At 35.8% G+C, this 26,516-nt stretch overlaps 2 protein-coding genes across 2 annotated transcripts; both read right to left on the reverse strand.

Moving 5' to 3' along the window:
• Positions 1–564: 564 nt before the first annotated feature.
• Positions 565–7,074, reverse strand: LOC109057999 (monocarboxylate transporter 9-like). The gene is made up of 6 exons (XM_019075220.2): positions 6,388–7,074; positions 5,657–5,876; positions 4,901–5,044; positions 4,430–4,525; positions 2,635–3,471; positions 565–1,768 (listed from the first exon to the last, which is right to left on the reverse strand). Exons 2-6 carry the CDS (start codon positions 5,859–5,861, stop codon positions 1,584–1,586), a joined length of 1,467 nt encoding a protein of 488 aa, XP_018930765.1. The 5' UTR covers positions 5,862–5,876; positions 6,388–7,074; the 3' UTR covers positions 565–1,583.
• A 136-nt stretch (positions 7,075–7,210) lies between these two features.
• On the reverse strand, positions 7,211–26,162 carry LOC109056499 (coiled-coil domain-containing protein 6-like). The gene is made up of 9 exons (XM_042767233.1): positions 25,888–26,162; positions 21,537–21,686; positions 19,073–19,201; positions 18,883–18,986; positions 18,483–18,643; positions 17,009–17,165; positions 15,482–15,582; positions 14,226–14,347; positions 7,211–10,086 (listed from the first exon to the last, which is right to left on the reverse strand). The coding sequence occupies exons 1-9, from the start codon at positions 26,119–26,121 to the stop codon at positions 9,916–9,918; spliced, it is 1,329 nt and encodes a 442-aa protein (XP_042623167.1). The 5' UTR covers positions 26,122–26,162; the 3' UTR covers positions 7,211–9,915.
• Positions 26,163–26,516: the final 354 nt, after the last annotated feature.

Below are 26,516 nucleotides of genomic sequence, written 5' to 3' on the forward strand. Positions count from 1 at the left end.
CCTTTGACACGTCTTTATGCCTTGACCCCAGCCTCAGTCCATTCCTTGTGAAGTTCACTCAAATTCTTGAATCGATTTTGCTTGACAATCCCCATAAGGCTGCGTTTCTCTTAGTTGGTTGTGCATCTTTTTCTTCCACACTTTTTCCTTCCACTCAACATTCTGTTAACATGCTTGGATACAGCACTCTGTGAACAGCCAGCTTCTTTGGCAATGAATGTTTTGAGCTGATTAGCTGATTGGCATGTCACCATATTCTAATTTGTTGAGATGCACCTGTATATATATATATATATATATATAAATATAAATGTGAGGTCTTCCTGTACAAACTTTATCAAGACCTGCAGGTAAACAGACACTGGTGACTGCATAAATAGACCTCTGATTGCACTCACTATGGTTACTGTATCCATGGAGACCACAAGGCCACCTCACATCATGGCAGTCTAAGAAACCCAGTATGAATCTTTACAGTACAGTCTGGCTTTGTTTGCATTTTGCATCAACAGACCATGACTACTGTTTTCAAAATCAGACTGGCTATGAAATAAGCAGCAAGTAAACATTTAACCCAATGAAACTTTAATAATACAAAACATAAAATGCAATTAAAACAATGAAAGAGAAATAAATAATAATGGCAGGATCAAAGATCCACTATACATAAAGGTGCCATAAACAAAAACTTTCCTGTGATGAATTTTAAACAGTGATGGAGCAAGTGCAGAATCATGTCTTAGAAAGTGTCCCATTCCACTTTTCACTGTTGAATATTAATTTATATAAAAGTATATAATAATAAAAATGTATTTAAAGTAACAATGTCTAGCAAAGGTTGAAAAAAGTAAAACAAACATACACAGTCTATAGCAAAATGTGTAAAACAGTCAGTTGTAGCTGGTATTTCAAAAAGTACACAAATAAAGAAATTAAAAGATAGCTAAAATGCTATAAAAATATCCTGACAGCAAACTAACAGATACATATTGCTCTATAGCATGTAGTTTTAAATCAACTACAGAATACAGTCTGCATCACTAAGAAAATCTAACATTTTTCATAACAAGGCATAGAAAACAAGGCATAAACATTAAAGCACAATTAGTCTAGTTTTGTCTGCCTGATCCTTATGAACAGCATTTCCAGACACAAATCAAATACAATAAATAAACCAACAATAACCAAAACTTTGGTACAACACAAGACATTATCAGCTGTCCAAATACTGCAGAATGCTTTTCATGTTGTAAAATCGTTAACCGGTACAAAAAAAATTATATTTATTTGCAGTGTAATGTCTACACACAAAAAAAATAAAATAAAAAATACAGCCATCTCATAAAACTTGAGACGTTTGAAAACATTGTTTCTATGAGACTGATGACACATGGCACTGAGGACTCCACCATCGACACAAATGATAAGCCTAAGGACAGAACATTAACCATTTGCTAGAATTCTTCAGTGTAACATGAGTAAAAAAAACATTGATCATTTGATTAAAAGAACATTTCAGTTCTATGTAATTACGGGGGGTGAGAGTTCATCTGCTGAAAAGCAGTTAATCTTGTAGTCATGCTTCAGGCAACCGTTGCCACTTTGTCATAGTCATTAACACATTCTGTGTCTGGCATGTTGGTTTCATCCTGGTTCTTGTTCTGACAGCACAAGGCAGCGAGGAAAAGGCCGGCTCCTCCCAGCAGCACGAAACTCCCGCTGAAGTAGAACGCCAGGTCATAGGAGTGCATCCAGTCGTAAATCCAGCCTGGAGAGAGAAACAAAACAAATGGTAGCGTCACCTCCGCAGGTAAACACTCTGGAGCTGTACAATTCTGTCTGCACATTATAAAAATGCCATCTTTTAACAATCTAGTTTTTAAAATCTATAGTGTATAAAAACAATTATACTATTTTCAACAAATATTTAGAGTTAACTCTAATATTTTAAAAGATTCTGACACAACTTTCAAGAGGATCTTCAAGGGGTGTTTTTTTTTATGTACTTTTGAATAAAAAATACATTTACATGCCTATAGAAACTCGTATGTAATATAATATATATTTTAGTATCATTTCTATACTATTGTAGGTTCGGTTAAGATTTTGAATTAGATTTTATTGTTATATTTTCTGTTTTCAATTTTAATTTTAATTAAAGTTTTATGATTTCTTTTATATGACTATGTAGTTTTGATTAAATGTTATTTATTAGATTTAGTTTATTTTAGTGTGTTAAACTAAACGAAAATTAGAAATGTTGCCTTGGAAACTGGCTGAAATAAATTGTTTATTTTATTTTATATCAGTTAATGTTTATTTTGTTTCAAATAAATTTAAAAAGTTTAAAATTTTGTTTTAGTTAACAATACTGGGAAAACACATTATGTTTTAAAAAGTGTCAAATTTATGTCAAAGTCTTCAAAATGAATTCCAATTCAACATCCTGGGGCTTGTGTCATCAGTTCAAATTAATTGAGTAATTGAAAAAAATCGGATATTTAAATTATAATTTTTGCCAACCTCTATTCTGTACTAATTAACTTTGAACAAATGAAGTGAATTTTTAAGGCTTGTATAGCATCTGTGCCCTGATCTAACAGATCTGAAATCAGCAACAGGTCAAAAAATTACCTGCGACTGGTGGTCCGAGCATTATACTAAATCCACCGAAGAACATCAAGATCCCAAATGCCTCAGTCAGACGATCCATTCCCACAACCTTAGTAGTCATGTAAGGTATGACAGACCAGTTTCCAGAAAAGAAACCCAGCAGCGCTGAGATGACCTGCAGCCCAGCGTAATTCCTGGTAACGGGGATTATGAGAAGAGACACCCCTGTTCCCAGCAGGGTGAAGGCGTACAGAAAGATGCTGTTCATCCAGCGGATGTCCATCATGACCCCCAGCAGCAGCTTCCCCACTCCAGCAGCAATGGACATGATGGAGACCAGCGGGATGATGCTGATGCCACTGATCAGACCCTCTCTCTGGGCCAAATCCTCCAGGAAGAGAAGAGGAGTGTACGCTCCCAAGCAATATGTGAACAAAGACACGCACGTGGCCAAGAAGACCCTGTTCTGAAGCAGCTCCGCCATCGAGTGCAAGTATTCAGAGTACTCCTTCTGCTTCTTCTTCACGAGCTGCACCAATGCCACGTAACTCACGAGGCTCTTCTCATACGGTGGAGGGTCTTTCGTCTCCCCTGGTATTAGTATGTTGGCGGACTGATTTTTCTTGATTGGGTCCTCCACAACAGGGGTCATTTCCAGAACCTTCTCCTCTGCCTTCTCGGCCAGCGCTGCTCTCTGTTTCAGGTAGTAGGCCGGAAGGTGCAGGGGTCTCATAAGTCCAGCACAGGCGATGATGTTTAGTGCAAAACAGCCAATAAGCAAAAGGCAGCCATCGAGTCCAAAGAGTGCAATGAGCTCGTTCTGCACAGTAGCGTAGAGAAAACCTCCAATACTTGTACCTGAAAAAATTAGACTGTTAAGTATTACCAATATTGGGATTGAATTATTTTAGTTTTATGGAATGTCACAGTTATTAGTTGTAGGGTTACACGATCATGCAAAATAAAACCAAAATTGTCATATGGCTTAGTGTGATTACCAAATCATAAAGGCGGCAATTTAATTGAATACATAGCAGCTCATTATCCGCCAGTGTTTTCAGCATCTCAGAGCAGCTCGGTTAGCAGTAAATGCTGTTCCGCACAAACTCCATTTCTGCATCTGCTCAGAGTTTGGGTCGCTTTAACATGTATTTGGGAACATAACATTTTTTTTTTACAGTGAAATATAACAAAAATCATTTACTTTTTTTATTTTATATATCAAATATAATTATTATTATTAAAATATAAATTATTATTATAATTATTTTTAGCCATATTGATATTTAATAAAAAATAAAATAAAAAATCTTGGCCAAATTGTGCACCCCTTCAAACAAGTGTAATTTGAACAATATATTTTTTATCTCATTATAAGTCATAATCACATTTTATTATTTATTAGAAAGATCGCTATTGATTCTTTTCTTTAAATGTTACAGACCTAATATGACTTAAGTATGGCATCCATTTAAATAATTACATATATAAATAAATATATATATATATATTTTTTTTTTTTAATTTATAGATATGCTTTTAGACCTGCCTTTTCTTGACAATTAAGTTGTTGTTGTTTTTTTTTACTTGCTTTTAAACAGTATTAGATTTCACATATGTTTGTAGCCTGGGTTTCCTTCCCGATTCGATCCAACTCATTTATTAATTCATTCATAATTGCATACATACATGCATTAATAATGCTTTAGTCTAAATTATTATTATTTTTTGTAACGTGTGAGAATCATAAATTAAGCCCAGCATGTCCAAACATCGGACTGGTAGTGTATTATTTTTGACTGATCATTATATTTACCTGTTGTAACAATGCCAAGAGCAAGACCTCGTCTCTTGTCAAAATACTGGCATGTGATGGTTACAGTAGCAGCATAAACAAGTCCACAGCCTAGTCCTGTATAATAAAAGTGTCAAGTTAAACAACAGTCAGGAAAACATTCAAGTACTCATAAAATGTTTGTTCTAATCATATAATCAAATATAACAAATGTAAACAGATTTGGGAAAAACATTAAATTATATAAAATATAAAATATTAAATAAATATAAATTATGCATATTGGTTATTGGACATACAAACATGCAAATAATTGACATTGTATTCATTTTAAAAATCAGTATCTCTATTAATTTGAACAATTTTCTGTATATTATGTCGGCCAAAAGCCTTTAAAGAAACCAAATCAATCAACCACCATTTAGACCCTGGTGGCGCAGTGACCCAGATTAGAATAGGTAATCTATCTAGGAGGAAATGTGAGATACTCACCAACAACAATCCCATAGGAAAATATGAGAAACTGAACATTGGGTGCAAAAGCGCTAAGCATAAGACCTCCGGAGACCATGACCCCACTGAAGATGGTCACGGGTCTGGCCCCGAAATTCACAACACAGGCGCTGCAGATGGGACCTGTGCGAAAGGACCAGAGCATCATCCTGTTAGAAAATGATAAACTCAAAATAGAATTAAAATCAATGTAAGCTGAGGCATAGAATAGTGCAGAGTTTGACTGACTTCTGAAAACACAGGACATGACGTCAAATACCCCACTGACACAAACAGAAAATCATTAGCCACAATTACACCCCTATTGATTTGACACGCTGCTCTTCATTTAATAATGGCAAACAAGGTCGAGTCTTAAGTTATAACTAAAGGATGAGAAACGTTTTCTTTTAGGAATGACATGGAGGAAAAAGCAATAAAACTACAATAAAATTAAAAAACTAAAAGTATGTATATATGAGTATGTTGTAGAAGAAAATACTATCTTTCTACTTCAACATTTCATGTTTAATTCAGCGTGTTACTTGCCATTTCTTTGCAATTAATTGTGAAATTTATCAGTAGTTTCTGAGTGAAAAATGTTCTGCTCCAGTTTTGACATTCATTGTGGTTAATTGTGTTTTTGGTCTATGTGTACCATAATATAGTTACCAGAAAAAAGCCGGAAATGCAATGATAAGCATATGTTTATGCAGAGTAGATTTATTAAGCATAATGCATCTATAGAAAACTTACTAGCAATGAGTCCGACCCCAGACACTAGAGAGCCGACCAACGCTGTCATGCCTTTACTGTCCTGGAAGGTGTTCAGCCATTCTGGGTAGAGCACCCCCACTGACTGGGGCGAACCGTAGGCCAGGAGCTGACTTATGAAAGAGGCAACCACAATGGCCCAACCCCATCCACCATCCGGGGCTTGCTTAGTGTTCCAGGTGCTCATGTTTACACTGGGCTCCTGCAGAGAAAAACTAATTTAGCCTGATATTCTGTTACCATTTAATTTCTTTACACACACACAAAGACATATTGCACAATGGACCACCTTTTTGGTGTTTTCTTTAACAACCTACTCTGATTTTATTCTGAGAAGGAATATTTTGCATTTCTACCTCAACATAACTTCTTGCCTAAGGAGCAACACCGTGACAGAATGTGAAGAACGCGCGTAACCGAAGCAGCGCACTGAGATAGCGCAGAGCGCACAAGAGCTACCGTGCGCGCTCCTGAACTCCACTCAGTCTACTTCATACTGGTTTATATTCTGCATAGAGCTTTTAAGTTTAACACAACTTTAGCATTTAAACTGTCGCTGTTATTATTATCAAAGGAAAAAATGAATAGAAAATTAACAAAAAACAGACGTACGGTTCATTTAAAGACGTGTTTGTTAAGTTAAAGAAAATCCAGTATTACATAATATTCTATTAAAACAAATTAAAATCTCATTAAGATCTTTTGACTCTTACCTCACCACAGACCGGGAAACGACGATGATTTCCGTGGTCAATTCAGTCCAGGATGTTGAACTGGCTCTTTGGACAATCCTGCGTTATGATTTGAAATGTCTTATCATTGTGTCATAATGTGAGATGACCACTCTGATACTACATGAATGATCGCGGATGTGTTGAGCTGAAACATCCCGGTCTGTCCTTCATCATTGTGTGTGTTCTGCACGAGCTCCGGCTTTTGTTGCCAGGCGTTTAAACCGGTTTGAAGCTGTTCTCGCTGGCGCAGCTTCACATTTCGATGCTCTTAACTTGCTTTCTGATTCACCGACAATGAACACAGCCTTCCTGCAGTGTCAACCCAACATCGATCATTTCCCGTCAACACTTAAAAGACTTTTAGTGAGTGTTGAAAATCTAAATGCCATTAATCTATATTTAAAGCAACCACCACTCGATGGGTAGTTTTCAGTGACATGGACAATGTATGTATGGCATTTGGTTAAAGTGAGTGCTTTTATTTAAATTCTTTTACTGTAAATTGCATTGTAAACACATGCCACGTGCATCTCTCTTTGCCCATGTACTGTATGTGCGCTGCAGTTCCAGTCCAAACCGGTTGATGATGACAATACAGCAGTGACACGTGTTACCGGATCATCTGCTTGCTTTCACCTCTCAAAGGGACAATAGTCTACACTTTTACAGTCTACACTTTATATTTTTAAGTCTATTTAGAATTTTGTCATTGCACGAAGAAAATAAAAATAAAAATTATATATATATCCCCTGATTTGTTGCATTTTTCATGCATCGATTAAAAGATCAAGCTATTCTCATGCAGTTTCCAGCTCTTTACTATCCGTTTTGTGATCATACAAATAAACATAAAACTGAAAAATGCACATTTTAAGTCATCCATCTTCATCAAAGCAGGCCCTTGAGATTCTGCCAAAGGCAAGACACTCATGTTGCTGGTGTGCTAACTTTCTCACAGTATCAAAGCAAGGGCTTTTTGAACGGGAATGCACTGCAAAGATAAAGCTCAGTACAACAGATCGTGGAAACAAAAAATATATATCACAAGACCAAAAGCTACCAGAAAGGTTTCCTCACAGTACTACCACAACATATCTCAAATGCGTCACAAGATTTCTCAAATCCTCAAAGAATACATGACTTTTACTTTTTTAACATGGTGAAACAGTGAAATTGAAGTTGGTGTAACAATATCATCTGTTGACAACTGACATAGTGTAAAGGTGGTACATTTGCAATGCATTTCAATCACGTCGAAGCATTTATATTTAAGGCATTTAGCAGATGCTTTTATCCAGAGTGACGTAAAAAGTGCTTTAGCTTCATAAAGGAAAGAAATACTTGAAAAGACAGTGCAGGGTCACGAGTTCTTACATCAATTTGAGATCTTCAGTTAGGATAATCATCATTTTAATAACCAAAATAACCATTACATAATGTAGCATGTTCTTGCTTTACAAATGATGCAATGCACATCTTGCACCTGCTTAAAATGGAGCAATCTAATCACTGAGCAACATCAACCACATATTAAGGCTTTGATATAATGTGGGAAAAGCTAGACGATGCTTACATTTAGCAATACCGCAGTGAGTTAAGGCTCAAAGGTGTCCCATCTGTTAATGATAGCAGTAAAATGAGCAAACGTTACATTCATTCGTCTCAAAAGCTGGGTGGAGATGGAAAGGACAAAACGTAGCTCTGGTAAAATTGAAATCTTTTTCTATACAAAGCCATGAGTATTTACAATGATGACAGTAAAAAGGTAAACAAAAGTGAAATATTAAATATATTCCTGGTTCTTCTGCTCAATCTAATGAATTGTGCTCTCAAAGAATACATGGTAAAAAATAAAAGATGAGAAGAAACGATTTTATAGACACCCTGTAGTAAATCTGAAAAGCTCTGATGTCATGCTGCAGCAGTGATGTTTTTATGAGATCTTGTTCAACAACACAGCCTAGCGTTCACCTGGCCACAGCTAACCTATCACAGACAATTTAACTGCAATCCAGCTGGTTAGTACCAGGAAATGAATCATTTGTATACTTTGATCTGCAGGAAATGATAGCTGTTCACAGTAAATAAGAAGCGCTTCCTTATTTTCTGTTGTTCGGCATGTTCAGCTGCACCTACTCAATTTCTGATTTATTTGGTATCTCTGAGAGAATCCTGAAAATAGCTGAAAACTAAAGCTCTCCAATGACAGGAGGGTCTAAGATGAACTCAAAAACAGTTTTTTTTTTTGTTTTTTTTTCAAAGCATACAAAAGTCTATTTTTACACACTTTAACTCACTTACTTTCACAATTATCGTAATTAATTTTTATAGGTCAGTATATTCTTAAGTAAGAAAAAAATATCACAGTGGTACCAGACACTGTTTAGCATAAAAGAGCTGCAGGTGTGTTTGTAATAAAAAAAAACAAGACAAACCCTCTATACATACACATAGTAGTCTTTTCTAATCTACGCCATTTAATATCTTAAGTGTCTTGCTAAATTATAAAAAGGCTTTTAGAACCCACCAGGAAGATTAAAGTCTGGCAGATGCCAACAACACATTGCATCTGCAGCAGCCACAAAACACCAAGTCATCTACCGCATGTCTCATGTGAACACTGCAACACTGCAAAAAAACAAAAACAAAAAAAAGTCACTTACTAGGGTGTCACTTACTGTCCAGGTCATATTTCACTCAAAAAAACAAACAAACAAAAAAAAACTTAATTTATTTATTGCAAGATTCCCCCCCCCCCCTCCCCTCACAAATTTGTGAGAGAGGAATTTTTTTTTTTATATATTTACATTATTATCATTTATTTATTTTTTCAGATTTTAGTAGAAATTTGACCTGGACACCTCTTTGGGAGACTTGTCACTAATGAATTTTGCTGTCTTGCTTTCCAAATGTGTTTATGAAGAAACTACCGAAAGCATATTTCTTGCGATTTTTTTTTTTATCCCTTTCTGAGACACTATCCTATGAATTATTAACCAATAATTCAAGTGATATTGGGTCGCAGATTTATCCTTATTAGGCCATTTGCTGCTTTGACCACGATTCTGTCTGGAGTACAGAAGCACACCTGTGGCTCTCTGTAATGTCTGGCTGGTCCACACTGGATGACACTTTTAAAGTGTCTGAACACTGGAAAAATATTCAACTATGAAAAATATATGACCACATAATTTCCTAGTATTTTTTGTCGGTCTATGACCAAGCAATTTCTAAGAGATCACTATGGGTGTAGATGGCTTGACACACACTGATGCCAAAGCAGTAAGTACTTGCTAATACACTGAAGAGATGTTCATTCCCTCTGAGCTGGAAATGCCTTCACCTCACACACCATCTTTAGTGGACACAAAAAACCCTTCCAAACACAGAACTATGAGCACAACACAGATGAATGGTTTCAGAGCGAGAGAATGAAGACATTGAGGACTGTTAAGCCTTTGGCTTGAGGGATGTTACAATGAAGCAGCTCTGTTTCAAGTCCCTGATCTATGGCTGCAAGGACTGCTGCGGCTGCAGTGGAGTTGCCTGGGATGATGTCGGATGCACGGAGGGTGGAGGGGGAGGCGGGGGATGGACGCCAGGCTGCGTGTTGGGGGAAGGAGGGGGTGTGGGCCGCTTGAATTTGTCTGGACTGTTGCTTCTTCTTGGGGTGGGTCTCTGTGGGAGGAGAAAGGACAATAAATTATTTAAAAAAAATGTAATTTAATATGACAAATCTGATGTTTAAAAGAGCTGAAGTTTCACATTAGCCTATTTATAACCATTAGGCGTGCAAGTACAGTTCCTGTGTCTTGCTGCACAGTAGCTTAGGTCACATTATATTCCCTGCTTATTTATATTAAAATAATTATATTTGAATTGAGTGCCCTTTATTTTATCTTTACATTGGCGGTTAAAAGTTTGGAATAATTACATTTTGTTTTTGTTTACAAATATTAGGCAGCAAAAATCGTCTTCATCACCGATAATAATAATAAAACATAATTGAGCACCAAATCAGCATATTAGAATTATTTCAGAAGAATCATGTGAAATCGAAGACTGGAGTAATGATGCTGAAAATTCAGGAAATAGTTACATTTTAAAATGTAATTTTCAAATAAAATAACAGTTCTATTACAATGTTATTTTATATTTTTTTTTTCAATATTACAACTTTTACTGCAATTTTGATCAATTGTTCAATTGACATTTAATTGTATAGTGCTTTCCACAATACATATAATTTCAAAGCAGCTTCAGAATGTTTCTACATTACAGTTAAAATTGCTCTGATATCAAAGGTGAATGTGTAATATCTACAGTATATGGCAGAAAGGTAGTTATAAGATCATCCAAATCATGCAGTTAGTATTCATTTAAGCAGGAACAATGAACACATTTAAGCAATGATTATATGATGTGATCATACAAGGAAAATTTGGCTGTTTTTATGTTGATTCAGAGTTGGCATCAATTACTCCAAAAATTTGACTTTTGACTTTCCATCAAAAGAAGATTGTGATGCTGAATTGAAGTGACTTGGATGGTAAAATACTTGCTCAGAACTCTTAACACTTGGCCATGATGAGCTATGTTTTTTTTTGTAGGCAGGTTATGCAGTAAAATAGTCAGTTACTTCATCTTGTGGCTCTCAGCTCAGTGGAAACACAGGCTGGTTTCTGCAGATCACCAGGTCAAAATACATCACAACAAGATAAAGTAAAGACTAGGCACACATGGAAACTGCGAATTACTCAGATTACTCTGCAGAAAATTACAGAAAGCTGTCCTGAAAGAACTGTTAAGTGAACGGTTTAAGGTGCAGTCACACTGGCAAAATTAATGCGAAACTTGGTGGGCAACAAGGTTCCATTGACAATTGTCAATACTTTTGTGATGCATGAAGTACAGCTCATATTCAAGTCATTTTCAAATAAAGCAGCTTTCTGTAGGTGCATGTGGCAAATTTGTATGACCAAACTTGAAGACAAGCAAAATCATCGTGTGGAACTTTTTTGCCGTCTCTTAAAACTCCTGATGGCTACCGATGACTGGATGTTGCTCACAAAATTTCACTGAACAACGTAAGTGTGACTGCAACTTTAAGGCCTGTTCATATCATTGCTAATGTTCAACACAAAAACTGTTCACATGCCATTTGTCTTTTCAGATTAAAACAGCCTGAATGAACATGCAAATTCATTCTCTGACAATAGGTGATACTTATCAGGAATGTGATTCTTCCGGATTAACTGCTTAAGGTAAAATTGCCTTAAAGTCTTAAAGTTTTTTGGGTGTTAGTATCCATATTTTAGTCTTAAGGTAGGGCCCTATGAAATCGGTTTTATTTTTTCCCAAATTCCGTTTTATTTTTTTCAAAATTAATTTTTTTCTGTTTAAATTTTTCCTGGATTCCGCTTTTTTCTGTTTTAATTTTTCTTGACTCCTTTTTAATGGTTAAATTAAACTGTATTAATCAAAAAGCATGTCTAATGAATTAAAATCATGAAACTTGTACATTTTCACATCAATTTATTAAATGTTTGACAAAAATTACATGTTTAGGGCCCTATGAAATATTTTATTTTTTCTTCACCATACGTTTTATTGTTACATAATTCTGTGTTTTAACGTGTCTAATTATTTAAATGCATAAAAACAACTTAATTTATTCAATTGTTTTCTTTTGTGTTGTGTATTTACATTTTCTGGTTATCAAATGAAGGCATAAAACATTAATTTAATTTATCTTTGAATTATTGAAAATTAAGCAAACTTTATTTTTTGGTAAACAAAGGGGATTTACTATTAAAATTAAAACATGGATGAAATGTTGTGTGATTATTCCTTAAAAAATTATGTTTGTTTCTTTTTAGTAGTAGTAGTAGTAGTAGTAGTAGTAGTAGTAGGCTATGTACATTCTGCTGAACAATATTAATACATTTCTGGCAAATACTTGTCTTTTAAATTAAACCAGACTTTTATTTTGACGGGCTGCCATGAATACCTTTACAGTTCTGTGTATGTGATATGACGCTAGTTTTACTCAAATCAAACGGTCAAATGCACATGAAGTCACTCTCAGAGCAGTTCTGGAGATGTTGTTCCTGTGTTTACGTCCTCATTTAGTGAGACGGCAGATGTGTGTAATAAACGAAATCGCGCTTCTGCGCCATTCATTAACAGAGACATGCAGAACATGCAGAATTCATATTTAAATTGAGTTTTCCGGCTTAATATTTACAGATATTAGTCCATATCATGATTTGATTTAAGTGTAATGACCTACTTTTGATTAATTCATTCAAAATTTTACAAATTCCGTGACATTCCGTGTTAAACTGTAAATTCCGTTTTTATGACTGGATTCCGCGATTCCGTCTGCGTTTTCCGCATCGTAACATTTTCATTTTGGGGTGGAGTATCCCTTTAAGAGTTTGTCCTGATAGTAACTTTTGTCTATAACATCAAATATTGGACAGAAAAAAAGCATGTTTCACCGCCAATTCAGTCCAGCAATATTAACATTTTGGTGCTTCTTCAACAATCAATAAACGTCCATGAGTTAATCTAGTAGGCCTATGTCTAATACGACACCTTGTATACACAACTTGGTCATGCCTGGATTTGAAAGAATAAATATATCTTGTTCCTACAACAGAATTTATTTAAAAAAGTTTGTTATTTTGACATTCTTTCAATTAAGTTTGCCATTTCTCCAATATGTATCTGTTGATTACTGGCCTCACATCAGAACGCGGGATTTGGCATTCATTTACATTTTCTGTAAGAACTTGTTTTGCAGCTATGTCAGCTTGTTTGCTTCCAATAATTCCACTATGTCCTGGAATCAAGCAGAAAACAATATCATACTTGAGTCTACGCAACTGATTTGCTTTGATGAATATGTCATCAATTATTGGATGATTTGTTTTCAAAGACTCCAATGCTTGCAAATGGGATTTTTAAATCAGTGAACACTAGAAAATTTCTTTCTTTTGCTTTTTCAATATGATCCAGATCAAGTAATACAGCTAGGGCTTCTGCTGTAAAGATGGAACAGTAGTCTGGAATACGAAACTCTCGTCACGTCACGGTTTTATTTTTACAGGACAATCTTTAATCTGAATTTGTTTTTGTTTTTTTAAAGGGTGGCGGTGTGGCTTGGAGGCGTGGTCAGATTTTCCTGCTTTTTTGTTTCTAGCTGATCACATGCCTGACTTATAGAAAAGCAGAAATAATGCTGTTACTCCAGTGCACAAAGCAGCACTGTCACGAAGAAGGCAGTCAGTCAAACAGTATTTATAAGTTTTCAAACAGACATTGAAAATGTTGCATTCGCTATGATGTTTAACAAACAACAGGAAGCCATTTCTGGAGTCTTTCACTGATTATGACTGTCACTTAGCAAAATACTCTGTTCATGAGCCACAAAAACTGTAGTTTTATGTAACAGCTGTGGTTCGGGGCATGTGACCAAAATCTCAAATCTTATCTGTTGGTGAGTTTTCTTTGTAGTGCAAAAGTGAAAAGCGATTAGAACAACAAAAAACAGTCACATTGACGGCATGCAAATATCAGTGACTGTCTTAACAGATGCATTAACAGATGTTTGTTCAAAAAAAACATTTCACTGCACCATTTTTTTTTCCTTAGCGTGACGTGATGTTAGTTTTGATGTGAACACGTGTTTACATATAGCCACTTCTGGTAAACCAGACTTGCACAAGTATAGTACACACACACTAGGTTGAAAGGCTTGAGAGAGCGAGAGAAAGGGAAAAAATCAGTGGTGCAGCTCAGAAGGAACTCACTGCAATGCTGTGTGAGGCTCCTACGTGGACATGTAGGCCGGGTGTGTTGTAGTAGGACATGCCTGCTCTGGTCAGTGTACTTGGCGGGGTGAAGCCCACTGTGTGACTCGCATATGACAACCCTGCAGAACAGACCGTGAACAGAAAGTCAGCAAGGCTTTAGCAAATACCTTGACCTGCATTACTATACAGTAATAATCTACTGGGTGCCATTTTCCATGCAACAATAATAAAGGAGGAGTTTTGTGAGAATAGAAATTCAAGTCATTCATCTCCTCTGTGTCGAGTCAGTGAGTTAACCAAATATTAACATTAGTGAATAAATAATTGAGACCAGTTTTGCAATTTTGATTAATCCATTTAAATAACTGATCTAAAAGAACATTTGTTGTCAAATCGACCATCACTATGTAAATATCGAATGAATATACATTACATATATTTATACAGACTATGAATAACCACACAGCCTTGTAGGAACAATTAGCCAACATTTATCAAACAACTTCAGTAGATTAGTAATACAGTAAAACAGTGTCATATTAAGCACTTTTATTAAAGCTTTTTGTAACTTTGGAGCTTGACAGATCCAGTCCTCATTCACTTTCATTATGTTAAAAAGTGCAGCCATGGCACGATTTCACCTTTTGTGTCTCACCGATGTTCCACAGGTTTGGAACGACAGGAGTAAATGATGACTGAACTTCCATTTTGGAGTGAATAAATCCATTAATAAAATATTTATAGTAATTTCCCTTAAAATCTTTTCATAAATTTTCATTAAAGGATACATGCTTAGATTTCAGTCAAAATGAGGTTGTTGTTGTAGCTGCCTATTGTTAAGCCAAATGTTTCGTCATCGGAAAACCCATAACATCAAAAAACCAGCCTAGACGGGCAGTGCACTTCTAAAGAAATCTTCTAAAGATCTATGTGCTTGTGGATTTATTATGTTGAGCGATTCTGTCAAGAAATGTTGACCAGACCTGCTCCTGAAGACACGTGTGGACTGAATCTGACTTATTCAACTTAGGTGTACCATCTCTGGATCAGTTTATGAAGAATTGAAAAATTGTTTGCTACTTAAATTTATTACTTTTGTTCTTTCATGATGTTTGAGTACATAACAGGTGCATCGTTTCCATTCTTACAAAATACCACAATAAAAACTGGGACCCATTTTCAATAGCAAACTAAAATAAACAAGTTCTTTAGGAAATATGCATAAAATACATTTTCAAGTAAACATGGTGTACCTGGTGAGATAGGTCTGCTGGAGGATGGGGATGGGCTGTAGGGAATGGGGCTGGATACGGTACGGGGACGTAGGCCTTGAGCGGACATCTCATTGAAGTACCTGCATAACAACAGTGAAATGAACCGATATGAGTGAAGCAGTGGGTGATACATAAGTTATATGTTCTGGGATTTTCTAACGATAATTATACAATATTTTGTTTGTATTTGTGTTGGTACATTGACTGGCTAGGCCTGTTGTGGTCAGCTGCCTCCCTAAATCTTTTGATATTCTTCATATTTTCTCAGTTCTTAGCAGTGACAGAAATTAACTTCATTACAGAGCAATACTTTCCAAATGATTTCCAGGGCATTTTTTTCTCTAATGTATGCATCTTTTGTCAAATTATTATATTTAATCAATAAACTAAATCTGGATAAGACAATGTAGTAGGTTTTGCAACACAGAGGCTGCATCTAAAGCAGCATTTAGCTGTATTTTCACTGCAATTATAACTGCATAAATACTAGATTAATGTTTAAAAAATAATACTTTGAATCTTGATACTTTAAATATGAAACTAAAACTGTCTAAGCTAATGAGTCATTAGCAATGTTTACATGGACACTTTTTGCTTCCACTGGAATGAATTTTTACTTCACTGCACATCAAGTGTTTACATGTCCTCTCAGTCGGATTACAGAAGGAATAAACCAACCCTTACAATCCGATCAAAATTTGGCCAATTCAATTGACGTGGTTACATGTGACTTTTTTATTCTTTTTTATCCTGATTGTTCAGGAACCAAGCAAATAACTGTTTTTATGACTGGATAATTGAATCATTAATTTAATAAAAATGAAAAAAAATAAATAAATTGCTGATTCAACAAATGAACAAATGTTGCTTGGAGATGCACAAAGGTTAATTGTGGCTTAGTTTGAATCTATTTTTGTTGCCCAAATAGAGCAAAAAACAGACAATATTGACAATATTAAGTCTAAAATGTAACTCACAATATTAAATTTATGTTTATTGAACTGTTAAAATCAATAATCATGCAGATTTGCAATCATGCAGATATTCAATAAAAACAGCTCTTGTGATATTCATAATATAAGTCAAAAACATGCGCAGGGGCATTTTTGTCCACATATATTGAATTTTGTGGTCATTTAAAATACATTCAACTAAGCAACATCATGCCATGAAAAGCATGCATTTGTGTGTGTTTTTGAAAGAGAGCGACATACTCAAAGTAAGTTTCCAGCAATTATGATATTATCATAGACCAGTGGTTCTCAACCACATTCCTAAAGCACCCACAAATTGCAAATCTTGCATGTCTCCTTTGTTTGACCCACCCATTTCAGGTCTTGGAGTCTCTACTGATGAGTTAAATCAGGGGTGTTTGATTAGGTGACATGCAAAATGTGCAGTGTGGTGTTGGGGGGGGGGCTCAAGGAACGTGGCTGGGAACCACTGTCATAGACAATACATATTGCAGAGCCCTAGTGTTACATGTGATGTTTGGGCTGTGGATACCTCTCATCATCCATCTCCAAGCTGGACTCGCTCTCAGAGAGCTGCCGGCACAGGGCCTCCCTGTGCTCCACCTCCCTCTGGAGCTTCCTCTGCAGGCGGATGTTCTCCTCCCGCATGTGGCGCTCTTCTTCTATGTACTGAGCCCTCTTCTCAGTATCTATGAACACACACACACTGCAATGAGCAGAGCTTATCTTTATGGTAAAGTCATACAGTAACAGTGCATTTGTTCACGTGCACAACCATGAGACGACCAAATGAGGTCACCATTACAAAAAGCATGTGACCGTGTGAGAAATTTTGGACCTGTTGATGGAACTATCACTTGCTGCCTCAGAGCATGTTGTTATTTTACAACAATCTTACCAGTGCAAGAAAAACTATTATAGTTTTTTTTTTTATATATATTCTAAATTAGCAATAACACTTTACAATAACACTTTACAATAAGGTTCATTAGTTAATGTTAGTTAACTGCTTTAGTTAACATGAACTAAGAATGTACAATACTTCTACAGCATTTATTAATCGTAGTTAATGTTAATTTCAAAAGCACGCGCCGATGTGATCTCTTTTTTGGTCATACAAATAGGAGTTATACATTTGTAAGCTTGAAAGACTGTTCTTTTATTTGTGTGCAGTCACAATAACAAAACAATAAAAACCTTTGTGATTTTGTGAAATAATGAAAGCAAACAGTGTGCGCATTCTGCCATCTCATCACGGTCTTTGAACTTCAAATAATAAAACGAAACTCTGTGTATACTTGCCTCAGAGTTTTCTTTTAAACGAACCAATTCAAATGGAAAACAACTATTCTTAGGTGATGTGATCTGTATGAAACATTAACATAGGCGCATCCACTGAGGAGATTGTTAATTCATCACTGCAGCCGAAAATACAGCAAATACTGGTTTACCAACGAATTATTAAAATGTTGAGTCTGTCTCCTTGCTTTTTTTTTTCCATGATGCATTCATAATCATTACTTATGCCAGTGCGCTGTGTGACAAACTATATCCGTGCACTACATAGCCAGTTAAACGCTCACTAATATATGATTTATGGTTTATTAATATATACGTGTGTAATGGTGGCAGAACTGTTGGGTAGAAGACTAAGATTAAAAGAACTATAAAAATACACCATAGGATGTCACAAAAATCCATTAGAACACAAGCCCTCATGCGGAGTTCTTCTTGTTAATGTATGTTGTGCCATCTAGTGGCCATAAAATGTTATACCATAAAAAAACACCTCTTTCTAATCCCAAACCTTGAATTGTGTTCTATGCTCAAATTGCAATGCATGATGGGTGACATCAGATGAAAAGAAAACTTGTTTCTGGGGCAGCCCAAGTTATTATACTTTGATAAAAATTACAAAGACAAACAATTTCTTTGCAGAACAGGACCAGTTTTCATTTTATATTGTCAAAGGACCAAGAGGAAAACGAATTGTGTCTGGTACTTACGCTGTATATCTGCAGTGCGGAGGTTCTTCTTCAGCCGCTCCACCTCACTCTTAAGGAATCTGATGTGTCGCATCATATTCTCAGGCGAGTCAATCTCCATGGAGATGTCTCTCGGGGAAGGCGGAGCAGAGACGGGCTGGTCAAGCTTCTCCTGAAGAATCCTGCAGGGTTGGAACAAAACAAAGATCTGTAAATCTAACCCTTAAAAGTCAGGAAAATGTAAAGATATAACTGACCTATAAAACACATAAGAATGTGTTCATCAAATGCATGTGGGGCACTTTAAATATTCAAAGTGGCATCAGTACTTTCTCAATTACAAAGTAGGGTTTATATTTATGAGGTGAGCTGTGGCAGTGTTACCCAAACCAGCAGCTACTGACAACAGAACTGCACTGGCCTTTTTTCTGCTTCCAGTTTGTCCATGCGTTTCCACAGCCGATTCACTAGGGCTTCTTGTTCTTGCTCTAAAGTGTTTTCCAAATCGATCTTTTCACGACTAAGCTAAAATAACACAAAAGAGTTCAAATATATGGGAAGAACTGAAAAGAATCTTTTAGCATTCAAGAAGCAAAATTTGAAGAAGTTACCTGTTCTAAGGTGAGCTGTTTGGAGATTGTGTCGTTCTCCAGCTTTTTGATCTTCTTCATCAGTTTGTTGACTTGAAACTCCTGCTCCTGTTCTAAGTGCTGCTCCAGTTCAGCCTTCTCATGTTGTAACTGAGCAAGAAACAGAAAAAAAGAGATTGGGTCTAATATTTTTTTTTTCTTTTTTTTTCTTCCTATAGCTGGAATTTGAGTCTGAGTGCTTACACCTGCATTTACAACAATCTGCAACCCATGACTCAACATTTTCCCATCTGTGATGAAATGCGTAAGACCACAGGTGACCATAGGCTTCTCTTCAGCTCTCTCTTCCCCGCTCCATCTCTCATGTTCCACAAGAAATTGAGGACAGGAAGAATTCCCCGGTCCCTTTAAGCTGTAAGAAGTTCCTTAAAGACGGCATTGCTAAAGCAGTTCCTTTAAAGTGCATGAATCACTGCTTCAAAGTCAGATAAACCTCAAGAGTGTGGTGGAACTGGGAAGGGCTTTTCATGGAAGCTTTGTCCTTGGTAGGTGAGCTCAATCTATCACTCTTAACAAGGTTGTGTGTATGTTTAAATGATCCCAGAAGGCTTGGTCAATGCCAATTACAGAGCAGACCTTGAACAACATCATCTGTACTCCCCCTCAGTGACCTATCACTAGAACTTTGAACACAATGGTGGAAACCATCTTCTTTTACTTTAACATGTGCTCTACATTTGCTACGAAATATGTATGGCCCTATGATTTCTGAGATGTGGAAACCATGGATGGAATCGAGTCATGAAAATAGACTAGTATCTGTAAATATTAAGCCGCAAAAATATGAATCCTAAATGTTCTGAGTGTCTCTGTGTGAATGAAGCAATGAATGGAGCATAAGTGCGGTTTCGTTTACTACACATACTAAAACACACGTGACACTCACAGTGATTTCTGAATCTGCCGTCTCACTAAATTAGGACACAAATACATAAACATCTCCAGAACTGCTCTGAGAGTCACTTCCTGAGCATTTTAACATTTCATTTGAGTAAAATTATTGTCTTATCATATACACACAGAAGCGTAATGGTAGTCAAAATAAAAGTTTAGTTTAACTGGAATCAATTATGTCAGAAATATATTATGGTGCTTTTCCACTGCGTCGTACGACTCTGCTCTGCACGGCTCAGTACAGTACGGCTCGGCGCAGTTTGCGTTTCCACTGCAGTTTAGTACCGCTTTAGAGTGGGCAGGATTATTAAAAAACAAAAAAAAATGGAATCCAGAAAAATTGTAATAAAAAATAAATAAAAATAAATTTGGAAAAAAATAAAACAGATTTTATAGGGCCCTAAATATGTGGATGGGTGAAATGCAGAGCACAGGCTCATCATACTTGGCCATATCACGTCATTCCCTTTCCTTTCCTTTCCTTTCCTTTGTATGAGCGTCAAATGTAAATTATGTTAGTGGCCATCCTTCCAAGCGAGCTGTACTGCTACCAAAATGTGACGTGTAAACCCTGCTGATCACTGATTAGACGGTGAGAATCGCCACTACCTGCGTCATTGAACTTGCAACAAGAGAAACTAGACCCACTAGATTAAATCAGCACAGCCAGCAAGGATCGAACGCAACAGATTCAACGAGCGCATGGTCTTTTGAGGAAGTACAGATGTTCCTCTCATTGTTAGCCAAGAAACGGATCCATGCAGTGGAAAAGCACCATATGATAAATCCTAAGCACGCACACTAAAATTCATAACTAAATGCACTGGGTGGCGCTGTGCAGTGAGTTAACAAGTTGATTTATTTGATCACAGAATGTCATTGTCTGCCTGCGAAGTTTGGGATTCCTTTGATCAAAATTATTTTACTAAGTGATCTTCAAAATGGAATTACTTTTGATCAAATGAATCATTTATCACTTATTTGTTATCAGACTGAGGAGCCAACTTTCACACGAGCATGTGGAGATTATTGTTTTTCTCAACATTAACATGTGAAGCAATATAAACACGATAAACCAAGGCTGACTTGAGTGTATGTATGTTCTGTATTGCAATTGGCACGGTCTGCTTTATTTTTCCCATTTGCTCTGCTTGAGCTTGAATGCTTTTGTTATATATATATATAGCATATATATGTATATATATATAGCATATATATATGTATATATTTGTTTACGCACCAATTTTTTTTCGTTTGTTTACAGTTTTCAACTAAAAGAAAACCTTGAGATAAAACGTAGACATTGTTGTGTATGTCTTATGTCAAGCTTGTTCAGAAATGGTGACAAAAACTTGATTATTAAAAATTTAAATTTTTCTCCTTAAAAATTATTTAAATTAACAAATATTCTAATATTCGGGGTTTTATTAACGAGCCCAAATATTCAAATACAATATTTTTGAAAAATGCCCATTCCTAGACCATAAAGAACAAATCCTATTCACATACCGGACAATAGCTGAGCACTTACTTGCATAAGTTTTCGAGAGAGCTCATTGGTGAGGAACTCCTCTTCCTTTTCATAGTTGACTGCTAGAGTTTCTTTCTCTTTCTGCAGTGCCTGAATCTTCTTGAACAGGGTGTTACTGATGAACTCTTCTTCTTGCTCTGCTCTCGCTTGCTAAAAAGTATTTTAGAAAGCACAAAAATGTTAGTCTAAAGGGGCGGTCACGCTGCACTTTTCATTCCATTGACTTCCATTCATACGCATGCGAATGCGTCAGACCGGAAACACAAGCTTATGCAAAAATTTCGCATTTCGCTGCATTCCAAAGTTCAAGTTTGGTGATCTCTGACCTGCGAATTCACATCACATGAAGACGTGTGACCAGTAGAAGATCGATACATCACTGCGTGACCTCTCTGTACAGAAATTCAAAAATGGAGGAAGCTCTAATTTTAGAGATGCAGCATAGCATCTTTAAAAGATTATAAAAATCTAATAAAAATAGCTGCATGGTTCGCGGTGTCAATGGAAACAGGAACAAATGGAACATTTGAATGCGGACATTTTATAATTTTTATTTTTGCGATGTGCCTGTACTGTGTCTTTTGTGACGGCATCGAAAGCATCTTATATTGTTCTCTCTCTCTCTCTATCGCAAAAGAAACAGTACAAGCACATCGGAATCCATGTTGTGATAACTGAGGGGAAACCTTGGTGCCTGATGTTATATCCTGCTCCCGTACAAATTCGCAGAGGTGTCCGAAAACATTTTGCACTTTCAATGTCTAGTGTGGCCGCCCCTTCAAGCTGCTGAAAATACATCAGTAACAGGTAATAGTTGTGGTTCATTAACCTTATATTTGTTGCCTCAACTAACATTTTTTCACTTTGCATGCATATATAATGGTAATAAAATGGTTGATAATGTAGGACTGCCTCTGAATATAAAAAAAAAAAAAAAAAAAAACACTTTTTGATTAAGGAATAGTTCACCCAGAAGAAAATTTGCTGAAAATATTCTCACCCTTAGGCCATTTTGTTCCTTCATCATTTGGAGAAATTTAGAATTTTACATTTCAAACTGTTGCTTCCAGCTAAAATATGAATCCTCTATCCATTAGGGGTGCACTATAAATATCGGCCGATAATTAGTCATTAAAGCTGGTTCTCTAATCATCGGTAAATTCCATCAGGTGCGTGATTTCACATAGAGCAGCGTTTACTGATGAGATGCGCATTAATTATCGGCCGATATTTATCGTGCACCCCTGCTATCCATAATATTTTTTCTCCATTAATAAAAAAGAAATATGCACAGATCAAGCACTGCTTACAAGCAAAAACAGTCTAAAACAGTTCTAAACAAATATGTAGGTGATTTTGATGTGAGAGGACAACAGATGGACTTTTTCACTGGAGGAATCGTTATTATGGATTAAGGGCTTAATAATTAATTTTGGCCAAAAGCAATAGGCCTAGTTTAAAGTTAAAACACCTTAATGGTGGATTTGTTTCTAACTAACAACCATGCAGCTTTTCACTTCACAAGACATTAATTGATGGACTGGAGTTGTGTGGATTACTTGTGGATTAATGTGATGTTTTTATTAGCTGTTTGGACTCTCATTCTGACGGCACCCATTCACTGCAGAGGATCTATTGGTGAGCAAGTGAGGTGATGCTAAATTTCTCCAAATCTGTTCTGAAGAAGAAACAAACTCATTTACATCTTGGATCAGTATGGTGAGTAGTCTATATTTTCAGTAAATTCTCTTTTGTGGGTGAGCTCATCTTTACTATTCCTATTCCTAACATGTTGTGTTGATCATTTTGATTTCTTGTGTAAGAAAGATGGTTTATTATCATTGTACAAGGTGCAACAAACTTTACAGTGGCAACTCTCAGAGAGCAAGAAACATATATACACACATAAAAGAATTAACATTACTATAATTAATCAAATGTAAATGTATTAAATTAAATAACATGGATGGACGGATGGATGAATAAAGTACTGTGTGTTTGGGATGTTTCTTGCTCTCTGAGAGTTGCCACTCTAAATTTCATTGTACTTTGTGCATGCCATTGTGCATTGTGTAGACAAGGATACATATTAACCAGAAAAGCATGTTATGAAGAATTGCTTAACACATCATACTGGAACTGGGTGAATCATAAAGCAACACTTCTTGTAGATATTTCACAACCAATATAGAATCAGTCTGCCTCTCTGACTAATGAATGCAGAACAAAAGCCGTACAAGCATGAAGTTTGTTTCTAAATGCAGCTGCAACAATTTAAAGAAATGTTGGAGGCAGCAAAACTGGGCCAAGGAAAACATCATGAAGGGGGATAAATCAAAGTCATTTCAGGACAGTGGTTTAGTTATAATTTATACAGAGAAACCAAGTTCATCTGGCTTGCAGAGACCAATTCGCAATGCACTCTAAAACCCATGTCCATGACATATAAGGAACTGAAAGTCTAACAGAAAATGTTTTTTCTACATATAGGTGTTATTAAGAAGCCATCTGCAGACCCTGAGAGAATATAAAGTGCATAATGATAAAGATCTCTGCAGATAACATAGGGATATACTTTATCAAGTGGCTTTCTCAATTTTGATTGTACACTTAAACACATGCTGACAACACACTAGAGCAACTGTCAGATGATCATCAAATATAGCAACCAAAACAAACTGATGATAGATTGTACTGTACTTGCTTTACAGTACTGTAACACCAGTAGATCATCATCAATCCATGTGCAATCCATCATCCATATGAGATGATTTGCATTAACTTACTTGATGAACTACATCCTACATTTGTTTAACCCTACGAGGCCTACAGTATAATATTTGACACTTTGCTGAAAAACCTCTTGTACACAATCTATTACATGCCTTCTGCCCTCAACCTATTATATTTGTCTTTTTGCTGCAAAGTCTTTAATACATTGCAATACACACACACACACACACACACACACACACACACACACACATATATATATATATCTATCTCTCAATGACCATCCATACATCGTGACTATCCATACATACATTATATAAATGTATATATGTATATGTGTATGTATATATATATATATATATATATGTATATATATATATATGTATATATATATATATACATATATATATTTATTTTTCACAAAAATCAAGTTAAAAAGTGTGCAGCAAATGTGATACATCATGCTCATCTTCCAATCACTATTGTATTTGATTGCATTATATGTTGTGCCACCACTATTGAAACTTGATACTAAAATTAAGCATTTAAGTATAATCTTAATAAGACGTTATCGGGAGATAACTGGCATTTATAGCATTTTATACAAGTAGTCTGCTGTACTGTTATAAATAGTGCAGTGATTACAGTGCGTCATAATTTCTGTTTATCCATATAAACATCAGCAATAGCACCAAATTATATATGCTTGCTCAGTTTGAGCTTCTGGACAAAATTAAGGCATATTTTGTTCCTTAAGTATGAGCTCCACATTCATTATATCATTATACATGAGCCATATAAGGCTGACATAATACAAAACATAAAACACATAAAACCTTTTTTAGATTTATTTTAATATTTTTCTAAATGTCTAATAAACTGATATAATTTATAATTATATATACATTTTCAAATCAAATTTTTCCTAACGTATTTCATATGTCAGGCTTTAGAGGGTTAAACTGTACTATTATATATTAATTGTCAAATCTGCTTAAACGTGCAAACAGCGTCATCACTAACTAACCAATGCTAGCCACTAAATAGTGTATCGTGTTGATATACACTGTATTATAGGAGTTTATTATTATCGTGCTTCCATTGGCGCGTGCATCTGTAACGTTACTTCAATGTACGTTACTGTCACTTAAAAAAATAAGACCAAGTCTCCATGAATCGGGTACTTTATACTTTTTCTGTAAACTATTTATATAGATACTCTTCTAAACTAAGTATGTGAGTTATACTAATGAGGCTGGAATTAATAACTGTCCCAATTTAACTTATTATTGTGCTGCTAGCTCATGCTAAGATTAATATTTCACTGACAGTTTCTTAGATTCTGAACACAACCAAAACTTCCACAGAGTCACTAAAAGTGGACTAAAAGGTGCTTGTTTAATAAATTATTATAATTTAAATAACAGGACAATGAAAAATCTGAGACAATAAAAGCTAATCATTAGCACATTAGCTTCAGTGAACCGTAAATGTACCGTAACAGCTACTGTAAGTTTAATAACACATGAAATGATTGAATTCCTTATTATTAGTGTTAGATTTTATGTGTAGTCTGGTAAATAAGTATTTATTGTAAAAACATTTGTGAATGACTCACTATGGTGACACTGGCTTTGCGCAAGTCTCTATTCTCCTCCTGCAGAGCTTTACACTTCAGCTTAAACGTCTCGAGCTCGATCTTCAGCACTTTATTCTCTTGCTGTAAAGATGCCAGGCGGTTCGTCAGCTCCTCGAGACGGAACGAGGAGATGAGGATGGAGGAGGACGAGGATGAGGAGCACTGAGGGGTGGCTCCGTCCGTGTCGCTCTCACTCGCACTGTCCGCCATCATTGAGCATCAGCGTGAGTCAGAGAGAGAATGAGGAATGAATACTGCTTTAGGGTGTGAGTCGCTACAGCGACCTCTAGTGATTCGATTCATTCGAGCGAATCGGTTCGTTCAAACGGTTCGCGCTGGAAAAGGGCGGGGCTTAGAGCTTGGGCACAATGGGGCTCAATAATTCTGCTGTTTATTAAAGTCCTTACTGAAAGTTTCGAATTCAAAATATCATAACTGTTTATATATATATATATATATATATATATATATATATATATATATATATATATATATATATATATATATATATATATATATATATATATCTGTATACTGGTCGTGGGCTATGTGTCTCACCTGGTTGCCCGTTGACGGCAACATTACCCAGTAACTTTACTCAAAATGTT

Source organism: Cyprinus carpio, chromosome A12 (genome assembly GCF_018340385.1).
Source record: "Cyprinus carpio isolate SPL01 chromosome A12, ASM1834038v1, whole genome shotgun sequence".
Classification (NCBI taxonomy): Eukaryota; Metazoa; Chordata; class Actinopteri; order Cypriniformes; family Cyprinidae; genus Cyprinus; species Cyprinus carpio.